Source organism: Acanthopagrus latus, chromosome 16, assembly GCF_904848185.1.
Source record: "Acanthopagrus latus isolate v.2019 chromosome 16, fAcaLat1.1, whole genome shotgun sequence".
NCBI lineage: Eukaryota > Metazoa > Chordata > Actinopteri > Spariformes > Sparidae > Acanthopagrus > Acanthopagrus latus.
Window position 1 is genome coordinate 6,874,920 of NC_051054.1, and position 12,493 is coordinate 6,887,412.

Below are 12,493 nucleotides of genomic sequence, written 5' to 3' on the forward strand. Positions count from 1 at the left end.
TAAATATGTCTGTAGAGGATTTAAGAATGACGCTCACGACGGTGGTGTGCTTCTTTTAATCATAAAGATGAATACTTTTAGGGATCACTGGGTTTATGTCATTGTCGGAAAATGCTGCAATGCTATTTTGCTGTGAAGCTCCAGAAAACGTTTCACTGACTTCAAATCCAACATTCTATCTGCACAGGGATGAATAAATAATGACTCAATATTACGTTTGGTTTTTTTTTGGTTAACTTATCCTTGTTGTTCCTAATGGTCTAGTTTACTTATGTAGGTCATACAGAGGTATTACATTGAGACTGTTTCATAACCAGTAAAAAGTCACTTCAAGTGGAATTTAAGTTTGATACCTTTAGCAGACTTTAGCCACCACAAGCTGGGGGACTGGCAAGATCAAGTACAACTTTTAAAAACATGGTTTACAAAGTGCCTTGCCACAACAAAACAAGAATACACTTTTACACATTTCCTCTCCTCCATCCGTCCCTTTCTTTTCACCCCAGCTTTGTACCCCTGTAGCTCTCCTCTTCCCTATAATGCCCCTATTTCCCACTCAGTTTGACTTTTGACATGTTACCTCCACTGAAGCATTACTCACGCCACCTCCACAGAACCCCCACCTCTGTCCCAACCCTCCTTTACCTCCCGCCTTCTTCCCTCGTTATAAACTCAGCACTCGCAACAGTTGGCTCAGTGTGAGGAGCCCTTGCATGCAGTGAAGGGCACGAAGAAGACATTTGTGACTTTTGCTTTTTTAAAGCGAAACATTCGCCGTCATGCACGTGTTCGGGATCTGGCGCGTGCTGTGTGTGCTTGGCTTGGTGGGTGCATCACTGTGTGGGAATGAGGTGGAGTATGAAGGGAACTACGCCGACAGCTATGACAACGAGATCTCTCAGGACCAGCAGGGGGGTGAGTTTTGTTTATTTATCCTTTTGTCTCTTTTATTCCCTGCTTGTTTGAACAGATGGCTCATTGTGAAGAATCAGCTGCCATGCCGGATTTCACCAAGCCAATAAAATGAGTCTTGTGTGTTTTGATTAAAAAATTCACCAGCACACACTGATTTGTTTGTTTCCTTTAGTTAAGTAAAGGTGTCCTGCAGGCGCCTAGTCTTGGTGCTCTTCTATTCACCACATGAGCCTCACTTCCACCAAACTATCCAGTTTAGTTCATTTCAGTTCACATTTTGTTTAACATACGAACAGTTATTTTTATTTTTCTCTGTATTTTTTAATTTTAAGTTGTGGACGCTACCAAAAGAACTAAAAGCTTGTTTCCTCATTGTATTGAGCAGTCACGTGTGTGCCATATCGCTGCAAGTAGCGAGTGTGAAGCAATGCAAACCAGACCTCACGTTTATGTACAGTTTGCACAGTTCACAGAGATACACACAATTCTTAAAAATACATCTGTGCCGGTCTGGGTTGTAACGTACAGTTTTGTGCAGATGATGCCATCTTGAGCGGCCATGGAGGTGATTTGCATGTTACCTTATTTATCTTAAGAAATTCCCAAACTATCGTTGCTTTCTGATAACATCAGACCAAAGTAAGTGTAATGTCAGGTCACAGATTATTCAAACTTTAACACGTGTCCAAAAAGACCTACAGAAAGCTAGTTTTCATGGGGGTTGTTTTGTAAGAAGAGTTGATTTTTAAGTCTCATTCCCAACTTCCAAACCCTTCTTTATTACCCTTCCCTATGAATACGATTGTCACCAAAATTGTACTTATGTTTCTTTGACTGTACCAACATTTCAGAGCTTGTAAGTATTTTATGATATGTACAATGAAGTTACACTGTATTATAACTTGTAACCAAATTAAATAATATTCAATATTTGTTAATATTTTGGTAACGTTTGGTATTTGATAATAACTTATCAACTTATCAATTCACAGTGGGACTGTATAATTCTCTCTCTGTGATTTTTGTCTACAGGGGAAACTCCAACCACCCCATGCCAGACTGCAGATTTTTCCCGCTGGGACAAGCTGTTCATCGCTCTCGAGAACTCCCACATGAGGCAGAACATGCTGCTGGACTCTGTGGAGCAGTGCTGTGGAGGAATGTCCTCTCTCAGGACGCAGGTGGACAGGCTGGCTGAGGGAACATGCCAGCAGTGTCTGCCCAGCCTTGAGTCAGCGTGCAGAGGGCAAGCGGAGCAGGTGAGAGTCAGGCTGCAGCAAGGCTTCGTTGAGCTCAGACAGGAGGAAGCAGCGAGGGAGAGGAGCTTGAATGCTACCTTGCAGCAGCTCCTGCGCAGTAGCCATGAAGGTAACTCTCGGCTGAAGCGGCTGGAGGAAACATCAGGACCAGCAGACGGCAGGTTCGGACACCAACCAACGCAGAGACCGGGAGCTTTAGGTGGGATGAAGTCACTCCCTTCTGTCCTGAAGGAACAGGAGGTAGCTTCACCGATGGACATGGCCACAATGGAAATGGCCCTGGTTGCCATAGCAACAGAGCTGCAGAAGGTTCACCTGCAGCTGAGCAAAGTGATCGAGCAGGCAGGGACAATGAGGAAGGACAGAGGAGACACATGAATCGCCCACAGGGAAAAAACAATAAAAGATAAGCAGGGGACACTCCAGTGATAACGATTTTTGCACATAATCATTTTTCAAGGGCCTTTGTTTTCCTTTTATACCTGAGCTTGTTTATTTCTGGCGACAATAAATTTAGATGTACCATAAATGTTGTGGGTTCACTATAATGAATAAAAACTTTATAAACAACCTAATCAGCCTCGTGGAAAGGTTTCCTCCCTCCTCCTACACAGCAGTCAACTCATTTACAGAGCTCATATTTTCATGCACATGCCTACACTTTCATCTGTCTGACTCATGTGCATGAATGCTATCCCTTCCTGCACGTGCCAGAGCTGACACCACCGCTGCCTCAGTGTTTGTGTAGTTGTGGTGTTGTCTGCAAATACCCACAGCCACAAGAAAGTGTGTGAAAGGTTTTTGGGGCGTGTTTTAATTGTGGGCAGGTCTCGCCCTCTCATTAGCTGCTCTAAGGGTCTGTACGCTAAGAAAAAGCGACTTACGATCCCCCGACTGTTTATGATTTATGAAACTCTGCCAGAGCCATTACGCTGCCGCCCATCCCTCCTGCAGCCACGCACACACAATCATTCATTGTTATGATCCCACACAGTGGCTGGTGTTGATTGGAGGTACTTTCCAGTTTGTTTGTTTTTACAGCTGTCATTCATTTTTAAAAGTGTTAATATTTTTGTTTTGTGGGAGCTGGGAAGGAAATTGGACAAATGGGAAACCAGAGAGAGATCGAGAAAGATCAGTGATGGAGGAGGTATTCAGCTCCTCAACTGAAGTAAAAGCTGTGGCGAAATGTAACCAAGTACATTTACTCAGTCGCTGTACTCCAGCACCATTCTGAGATGATTGCACTTCACTTGAGTATACTTCCACTCACTATATTTTGAAGTTTGTACTTCTTACTCACTACATTTATTTGACATCTATTTATATTTAGTTGCTAGTTAGTTTGCTGCATGTAGAGCCAAACTAGCACTTCATTGAATTAATATATTTAATCTGCTATTGGATGAATAAACACTTATTCTGATAATCTTCCAGGCCATTTAATATTTTAAGTAAGGAACTCAATTTAACACTTTCTATGAAGTCCATTATGAGCCCACTTGTAATGCATTATAATGCGCTTTTATCACATTCATCCTCTATATCAATAATCATAACTCCTTGTGATGTCTATAATCCATAAAAACAAACTTATAATGTGTTTTAGAGTGCCTTTAATTATAAACAATCATAAATATTCCAAATGTTTTATAACCTTAATCATAAGTGGTTGTTGTTTGCTGGGAAAACTAATAAAATATAGTTTATAAAGCATTATAGATATTGGTGTGATAACAATTATTATTAGTAAGAATTATGAATATTCAAGAGTGCCTATAACTATAATATTATGGAGCGATGGGTGCATTATCATCCATTATAAGAATGTCCATAATGCCTTATGATGCATTATAGACATGGGCGTCACAGATGCAGTATTTATAGCTGCCAGATAAACGCCATGGATTTTTAAAAGTTCAACATTTTCCTTTACAAAGTAATTAAGTAGTATGTCATATGGAGGGGCAATAATGGAAGTAAGGTAAAAGTCTTAAGATGTGCTTCACTAGATGTGTGCAATGACTTTCCACTGCTGAGCAAAGTGTTGCATCAAAAGAATATTTTAACCGTATGTGCGTTTAATTAGGCCAGCGCGCTGACATCACACAAGCATTCTCACTAATGAAAGGCTCAGAGCCGAAGCATGAATGCATACTCTGTCTGAGCGTGTGCACCTTTCCTCATAAATCTGCAGCGTAGCGGAGATTTACATTTTTTTCCGGCCTATTTTTTAAATGTCCAAACGAACAAGGTGCACAGGATGGAGTAGTAAAGATGGTAGCTATATGTTCAGACTGCTCACAACAGCTGTTTCAGCACTGTATCCACACATGCACACATTCACGCTGGTGATGCTTGTTTTCATTTAAAAAAGTCTCCATCTGTGCTGTGATGTGTTTCATCATATCTCTTTTCAATTTTTTTGCTTAATTAATTTTTAAACCTGAGAAAAAGAAACAAAAAGAGACTAATGATGAGGAAATGTGAGAGTAGAGACCCAGAGATTGATGGTGATTATGTGTCTGACAGGTAGTTATTAGACGTAATGACTGCTCCCCTCACACCGAACAGTGTTTTTACCAGCCAGCTGGCCAGACGCAGCACAACACCCAGCTGCCGTCAGCCTCGCTTTCTGCCCTGGCTTCCTTCTCTTTCATCTCCACTTCGTCATGTGCCATCACTCTCCTTTCTCCCCCTGCTTCTTATCTGTATGCCAATCCCATCATCTCCACTCCCTCTGCCCCCATTTATCTTCTTCTGATTGTGCGTCTTGCTCTTCTCTCCTTCCTCCCAGCCCCTGATTTTCCTCTCCCTCTCGCCAGCAGCCAAATAGATGGCATCAATCCTTGGCTAGCCCTCAGCTGGCCGGTAAGAGTGACTGTTGTGAAATGTAGCCAATGTACGCACACACCACGCACGCTCACTCTTACGGAGGCGAGATACTGATTACAAGTGGCTTCAAGAATGTGTTTGAGAGATTTTAATATCACATCACACGTCACTGGAACAGACGACAACAATATTGGCACTTTCCCAAAAGCAAAGAGGACAATACAAAATAGATAAAGCTCCAATAAACATTTAGCAGTCTCTTATGTACACTGGAAACAATCTCATGAAGTGGCGGGAAGAGATGGAGGCGGTGTGAAGCGAAGTCTATTTAATGGGTGAGTCCAGAATCTCCTCATACTCCTCCCTCTGGCGGCGCCCTGCCCCGCGGGAGGGTAGCAGCTTCATTGCCACCAGCCAACCGACGCTCAGTATGACCATCACGTTCCCGACGACCTCCGGCGCAGTGGGAGCCAACGGCAGCACGGCGAGATGCAGCAGCATGGCGACAGGTATCTCCAGGCTCTGAGAGGCGGAGACCAAAGCCGGGTGGAGTCGTGTGAGGGCATGCGTCATACCAAGGAAGGCGGCAACCGAGCAGGCAGCCAGGCCAAGGACGAGACCCCAGGCTTGGGCACTCATAGGCCAGGACCAGCCCTCCTGGAGTAGAACCAAGGAGGCCGGGGCGAGCAGGCAGCCCGTCCAGCTGACTGTGAACAAAGCCGTGCCCACTCCCACCCTCTCCTTCAGGGAACGATACCCAACCAGCGCCAGAGCCATCCACAGTCCTGCGAGAGCCGCGAGAGACCAGCCGAACGCACCCCTCCAGAACGCAACTGGGTCGGTTGGTGCATTTGAATTACTCTCGTCTTCTGTGGGAAGCACCACAAGCCCCAAACCGCACAGTCCTGCAGCTATGGTGATCCCATCGGCCAATCCCAGCCTCTCCTCCAGGAGCAGGAAGGCCAGGGTCGCCGACAGTGCCGTGGTTGCTAGGCGCCACATTGTTGTGCCATTTCCAGGAGAGACGAAGGTTAATGAGGAGTAGGCGCAGCAGAGGGAGAGAGAATAGGCGATGCCGTAGCAGAGGAGACGTAGGCGGTAGCCCTCTGGTCCAAAAGGGTTCTCACCCTTGTGCAGTGGAACAGCCACAGACAGCAGCTGGACAATGGATCGAACCAAGAGCAGAAACAGGGGACCCAGGCTGAAGCTCTCAGAGGCAACGCGGGTCAGGACGATCAAACAGCCGTGAGCCAGCGCAGCACCAACCAGCCCCACCCAGGTGAGCCGGGACGCAGACACAGATGCCTCCCCAAAACTGGCCAGCTGTTCCCCTACCCCTTTCCCCGACCCCTTTGCTCCTCTGGCTCCCCCCTCGCCTCCATCTCCTCCCCCAGCAGCAGCGGTTTGAGGTTTGCTGCTCGTGTCCTTGTCTTTGGAACCAAACAGAGTCAAAGGCCACTTCTTGGACTCGGTCAGCTGTTTCTTGTCTGACGTCTCCTCCAGGAAGGAGCCAAAGTCCTCAAAAGACGGAGCATCGTCGTAGCCTTCGTCCCCAGGCTGGGGGAAGTGTGTGTGCACCCCAGGTTGAGGGGAGTAGGGGGTGTGCGTGGCGTATTTGGCGGTGACAGTGTGAGGGTGGATCTTTACTCTCTTCTTAGAGCTGCCCAGGAGGTGAGTGGACTCCATTTTTAAACCTCAATGAAGACCTGCGAGGGAGGAGAAAGGACACTGTTAGAGCCACATACAGTATAAATTTTACACAACGGTAACCTCTCTCTACTTTCACCCTCCAGCAGCCTCTCTCTCTGGGATGATGCCTGATACCTCATATATCTTTGATGTCCCAGATAATAATAGCAGGAGATGTGACTCACATCTTCCCATGTGCCCCGCATGTTTGACGCGGTATGCACGTAAGCGCTTCCCATCTGAGCACTCATAGGTTTATTTGTTTTTTTTTCTGCGTGATGAGAGTTCACATTGGGTTCATATTAGAGGAATCATACAGAACCATAATGACAGATTAGCAAAGCCATTATTGCTTCTTTCAGTCTTCTTAGACAACGCGACCTTGACTGGGGGGGGGGGGGGTTAGAGATTGCTGGGATGACAGTTACATAAGGAAGTGCTGACTGCCTCATGAGTCTTTTATCTCTGTGTCTCAACTACATTTTCTCCCTCTGTCTTCTTCCCTTCCCCTCGATTTCTCTACACATTCAAGCACGGAGAATCAGAACTAAAACAAGTATTTGAATTGCGCATCCCATGTCTCATCTAATCCCTCCTTCTCCTTGCTTCTCTCCGTCTCTCCAACTTTTTCCCCTCAAGGTCCTCCCGCTCCACGGATGACTAACCCATAACCGACGTGGTAACAGCCCTCTGCAGCAGAACAATATGGTCATGCAGGTGCTGTACGGCACACTGCTGCAGTTCAGCTTGTAAAGCTCTCAGCAGTCCACTGGTTTCTCTGGGAACGGGGAATACTTTCACACGGTGTAATGTTTGTTTTTCATGTAAAGGCATATGGAGTATAGTACTCAGTTATTTCCCAGGAGCTGCAAAGTAAGCCATTACTCAACAGCAATTTGGCCTCTTTTCTTGTCTGTACTGTATTAAAAAAGATCCTGTACAAGCATGTCCTGTATGTACACTGAAGAACTGCTTTGAATAGAGGGATTACAGATTTTGTTTTTTTAGATAAATAAAGCACGATCATAAAAATATTGTGCTTTTCTAGTGAACCACACACACAATCTAAGTCACAACCCGTCAGCAATAATTCAATGACATGACTGACACCGGGTTAACAGCCTGCGTGTACCACACAGCACGCATCATCCAGAGCAGGTCTATTTTTCCATGCGGTTCTCAGGAAAAATAGATCTGGAAGTAATATGTCAACATCTATCCAAATAAAACAGATTTGTTTTGACATTATTGCATGGTAATTTAAGTCAGTGTCAGCAAAACAAAGTCATAAACTTAGCACAATTGCAGATGTGAGGCACTGTGTGAAACATTTCTGTCCAAATGGAGGTTGTTGGGTAAAATGTGCCGGATGTTGGGGCCAGAAGTTCAGTCATAGAACTACTCTTTTTTTGATTGGTCATTGATCTGATTGCTTGTTATAATGTCCATGGGTGAAATACTCAAATGCGAAATATGATACATGCTGATGTCATCGTGCTAACATGCTAACTAAACACCTGAAACCAAAGTACTCTATCACATGAATGCACAAGTCATATCAAAAAAACAATGCTACCACAAGACTGCCCACTCTGACCTCTTACTGCCAGAGTTGCTCAGGGACACTACAATCCAACTCTACAATCAGACTAGTGAAACAGCTCTTCAGTTTCACTGTATTTTTTCCTGCTCAGCCTAAAGGTCTGGATGAACGATCTGACTGCAGCAGTTTTAGCAGCTCGCTGCTGTTTCTCACGCTGTTGGTGGTGCAGTCTCTTTGATTTGGTGGAAGCGCGAGGAGCGAGTGAATTTGTGGCCAGGTAGGAGGCCTCTACCCTCTCTGGAGGTGTCGAGTATATGGCCACGAAAGAGCCCGACTTACAACAGACAGGAGGGTCATATCGTGAGTGCTGTTTTATTTTAATGCAAAGTATGACATAAACACTTGTCTTTGAAAATATTCGTTTTGAGGAAACTGAATTAATCCCCTCTTAAATCACAAAAACTTGTAAATCTGTCTTCTGCTTGAACGATGAATCTGGACTGAATGAAACGGTGGCTCAGATTACACAACTTCTCTGCCCGCTGAATGAAGTAAAAAATAACCACAGGCTCAAGTTCACAATGGTGCCATTTGAGAAGATCTAGTCATTCACTTCTCAAAGGTAGATGGGAAGATCGAAGCCTGATCTGCTGCTCAGAAGGAGCGAAAAAAAGAGATCAAAACGTTCCCGTGTGACTCGTCACTTCTCAGTCTGTAATATTTACGGCTGTGGATGATGCAGCCTACCTCTGCAATGCTGCTGCTGCTTCTGCTGCTGCTCTCGAAAGCTTGTTTCACACCTTACACAACCCTAAAGTCGGCCGCTACGAGCCAACACCAAAAAAAAGAAAAAAAAGAAAAACAGAAAAAGTGAGCCCAGCAGCAGAGAAATCCAACTGTACACTGACCTCCTGGTGTATTTATATCCACCTACTATATTTCATTTGACAAACATCCTCTAAAGACTCTCATGCTTTTACAAGCTATAACATCGTTGATATGGACTATTAACAGGCTAATCAATTTGCCACTGGTGCTCCTGAGCAGCCTGAAAGCCTCACACAGCTGTCATATCTTATTTATGTTTTATAGGTTACTGTGGAGGTAAATATATACCTTTAAATTATATATTTATGTGGGTGGGTGTCTGTTCCTTGCTGAAGGGGTTATTGAATGTTATGTAAATCCGTGTGAGTGTGTGTGTGTGTGTGTGTGTGTGTGTGTGTGTGTGTGTGTGTGTGTGTGTGTGTGTGTGTGTGTGTGTCTGTGTGTGTGTGTAAGTGGGTGGCTGTCTGGCTGGAGATGTTTTTTCTCAAGGTTATCTGGGTTCCTGAGTGATGCGCCCCAGTGACGCCAAGGGCCGACACACACACACACACACACACACACACACACACACACACACACACACACACACACACACACACACACACGGAGGCAAATGGAGAGTTTGTGCAGTGTGTTGTCAGTAGAATTTCACAAAATAAATAAATATAGCCTCATGTCTCTGCTGGTGGTCCGCAAAGACCGCGGTTCGATTCCCGCCCCTCGCACACTCTGCGAGGTGTTTTGCAGCGTGTTTCAAACAGCGTGTGTGTGTGTGTGTGTGTGTGTAATGTTGTAGCCGACAATGACAGCCAGACTCGTGACCCATTACGAATTATTGAATGGAGACAAGCGCGCACTCGCCTGCGCTCTGCATGCGCCCGCGGATCGGCACACGGTGGCTCAATCGATGAACCCCGACTGAGTCTTCAGACGGTTTTCCTAATCAGTGATCTGCAACTGAATCTCGTGTCATAACTACATGATACTGTTCGATCAATAAACCACCAGGTGGATCGTTAATGGTGACAAAGACAGCCTCGACTCACCTGCTTTCCCGCAAACCAGCGGATCCCGCCGGGTTGAAACTTCACTCTCGGTCAGCCTCAGTCATCAGCCGAGCATCTCCAAAGCTCCATCACCTCTTCATCTCCATGTCCTCTTCTCTGTCCTGCGGCAAGTCTCTTCCTCCTCCTCCTCGTCCTCCTCCTCCTCTCCCTCCTCCTCAAGGGCACCGCGACGGACGGACTGACGCGCCTCTGAGCCCCGGACCGACCTCGACACCTGCGGTCACCTCACCTCACTCAGCTCTGCGGAAGGAGACCGTGCGTTTTATGGCGACCTGCTGCCAGTCCATCCCTCCGTGCAGTGATACAGATGCTCCTCCTCAGCTCGGCCGGAGAGCGAGACAGAGAGAGAGAGGGAGAGAGACACAGACAGAGAGGGAGAGGGAGCGAGAGGAGAGGAGAGGAGAGGGGGGACTAATCATAACATCTGAGCATGCGTGACATCCGCTGAACACCACCACTACACACCCCTAATCATTGTGTCATTGTATGTTATCTGTCAACCCGGCTGTACACGTGTCTGTCTGTGTGTGTGTGTGTGTGTGTGTGTGTGTGTGTGTGTGTGTGTGTGTGTGTGTGTGTGTGAGTAAGAGAGAGAGAGAGAGAGAGAGAGAGAGAGGCAACACTACCACATCAATATTCCTTATATTCCCATTGTGGCCATTAATGTGTATGGTTTATGGTAATTTGATTAATTGTGCATGAGACCAGGAATATGCACCTTTAATTACAGTAGGCTGTAACAGACCCTTCTGCAGGTCCTGCATTATAACTTGATCTTGAGACCCACATTATTAGAAGAGCCTGTGCCAAATGCTATGGGGGTTTTTTTTTTTGTTTTTTTTAAAAAAAGCCTTCATTAATTAAGCTTGCACTGTGCTCTTGTGGATAAAAGCACATGTTTCTAATGCACACAGTAGGGTCAAAAAGTCTGAGACCACTTGTGAAAATTCTTCTACTTCGAGGTTGTTTATGTCATTATAAACCAGACATACTCATTTTTTCCCCCGTCATAACTGAATAAACAATCTGTTCTGGTGTTTTCCCATTATTTTTTTTTTTTAAATGTAACAACATGTCTGGCCTGCAAAGAACGCTGACCTCAACCCCATCCAACACCTTTGGGGTGAACTGGAGCAATGACCCAATTCACCCACATTGCCCAACTTCTTTGGCCAACCTCATTAAAGCTCTTATGGCTGGGAACTAATCTGATGTTACCAGGTTACAAAATCTTGTTGAAAGCCTTCACAGAAAAGAAGAGGCTCTTACATGAGCATCTTAGTGGAATTAGGAATATAATGTCATCCAAAAAAAAAGAAAAGATCAAGTTATGGCTTAAAATACCTGTTTTGGTTTCCACAAACACAGCTTGAGATGTCTCGAGGTCCCTACACAGACTCTTAAATTTAAGAGCATTTTCAATTTGAGTTTGGAAGGACGACTAAAAAAAAACGTACAAGTGTTGAAACACAGTCTTGAACTGCTGTCTGTGGCTTGGCAGCCTTTTGTTATCTGTAACTCCACTTCACATCTCCTGATGTGATTTTATCCTGGCGACTTGGATGTAATTGCAATAATGGTGGTGAGACGAGATTGAACAGAGAAAAGAGAACAGAGGTCAGTTTCTTCAGTTTCTTTCTTCTGCTCAACTCACTGCAGCAGAATCTTGCGCATTTTCATCTTTCTGCGAGCTGACAGTAATTGCTTTGACATTTTGCTGCCAAAACAGTTGCGAGCTCTGCTTTATTTCAAGCAGTATTAACCTTTGTCAAATACACCTGGGTTCACTGTTGTTAGGTTGGACCGTTGTACTGTGAAACAAGAAAGCCTCCGGCTGCTGCTACGCTCTTAGCGGGGGAGACTGACTCCTCCACTGGGACCACTGGGTGATGTGGAACAGTCAATAACAAGATCAAATCCAGTATGAACCCATGAGCACATGATGGGAAGAAATACATCTCTACGTTGACTAATTGCCCCAGATGTTTGGATTGTGGAGATAATACAGCCAACGAATGTCAGCAACATTTGTTGGAACAAACCGTTTCTGTGCTACATGTTGTGTTTTTTCTATTTCTGTGTTGTTCAAGTGAGTACCGTGGAGAGCCTGCACGTTTCTTGGCCAACCAATTACTGGAGATTTCACTAATGAGCTCATCAGTCTGTGAGGATGCCAGTGCAGATACCACTGTCACTTTATATTTGCAAACACTTACTGGATAATCTGTGCCGCAGGTTATTGTCTGCTGCGGATAATGAGGCAACTTTTAGCACTAAGCAAACAGTTAGCATAATTACACATTAAGCAGACACGGTGCAATGTAAGTGTTCATTTTGAGTCTCTGACCCCCAAACAA

At 45.1% G+C, this 12,493-nt stretch overlaps 2 protein-coding genes across 3 annotated transcripts; one reads left to right on the plus strand and one right to left on the minus strand.

The window, feature by feature from the left end:
* Positions 1–447: 447 nt before the first annotated feature.
* Positions 448–3,096, plus strand: LOC119004774 (pentraxin-related protein PTX3-like). Its single transcript, XM_037071968.1, has 2 exons — positions 448–915; positions 1,948–3,096. The coding sequence occupies exons 1-2, from the start codon at positions 780–782 to the stop codon at positions 2,550–2,552; spliced, it is 741 nt and encodes a 246-aa protein (XP_036927863.1). The 5' UTR covers positions 448–779; the 3' UTR covers positions 2,553–3,096.
* A 2,046-nt stretch (positions 3,097–5,142) lies between these two features.
* On the minus strand, positions 5,143–10,563 carry slc35g2a (solute carrier family 35 member G2a). 2 transcript variants are annotated; one of them, XM_037125141.1, is made up of 3 exons: positions 10,116–10,563; positions 8,989–9,065; positions 5,143–6,715 (listed from the first exon to the last, which is right to left on the minus strand). In XM_037125141.1, the coding sequence occupies exon 3, from the start codon at positions 6,693–6,695 to the stop codon at positions 5,334–5,336; it is 1,362 nt and encodes a 453-aa protein (XP_036981036.1). In that variant the 5' UTR covers positions 6,696–6,715; positions 8,989–9,065; positions 10,116–10,563; the 3' UTR covers positions 5,143–5,333. The 2 variants fall into 2 exon arrangements, with proteins under 2 accessions (XP_036981036.1, XP_036981035.1); XM_037125140.1 differs by lacking the exon at positions 8,989–9,065 and having other exon boundaries at positions 10,116–10,559.
* Between the last annotated feature and the right edge of the window lie 1,930 nt (positions 10,564–12,493).

Bases quoted from the DNA above. Each gene is read 5' to 3' on its own strand.
- slc35g2a (XM_037125141.1), bottom strand. From the start codon at position 6,695: ATGGAGTCCACTCACCTCCTGGGCAGCTCTAAGAAGAGAGTAAAGATC.
- LOC119004774 (XM_037071968.1), top strand. From the start codon at position 780: ATGCACGTGTTCGGGATCTGGCGCGTGCTGTGTGTGCTTGGCTTGGTG. The intron at 916-1,947 runs GTGAGTTTTGTT...TTTTGTCTACAG, and splicing joins CTCTCAGGACCAGCAGGGGG to GGGAAACTCCAACCACCCCA.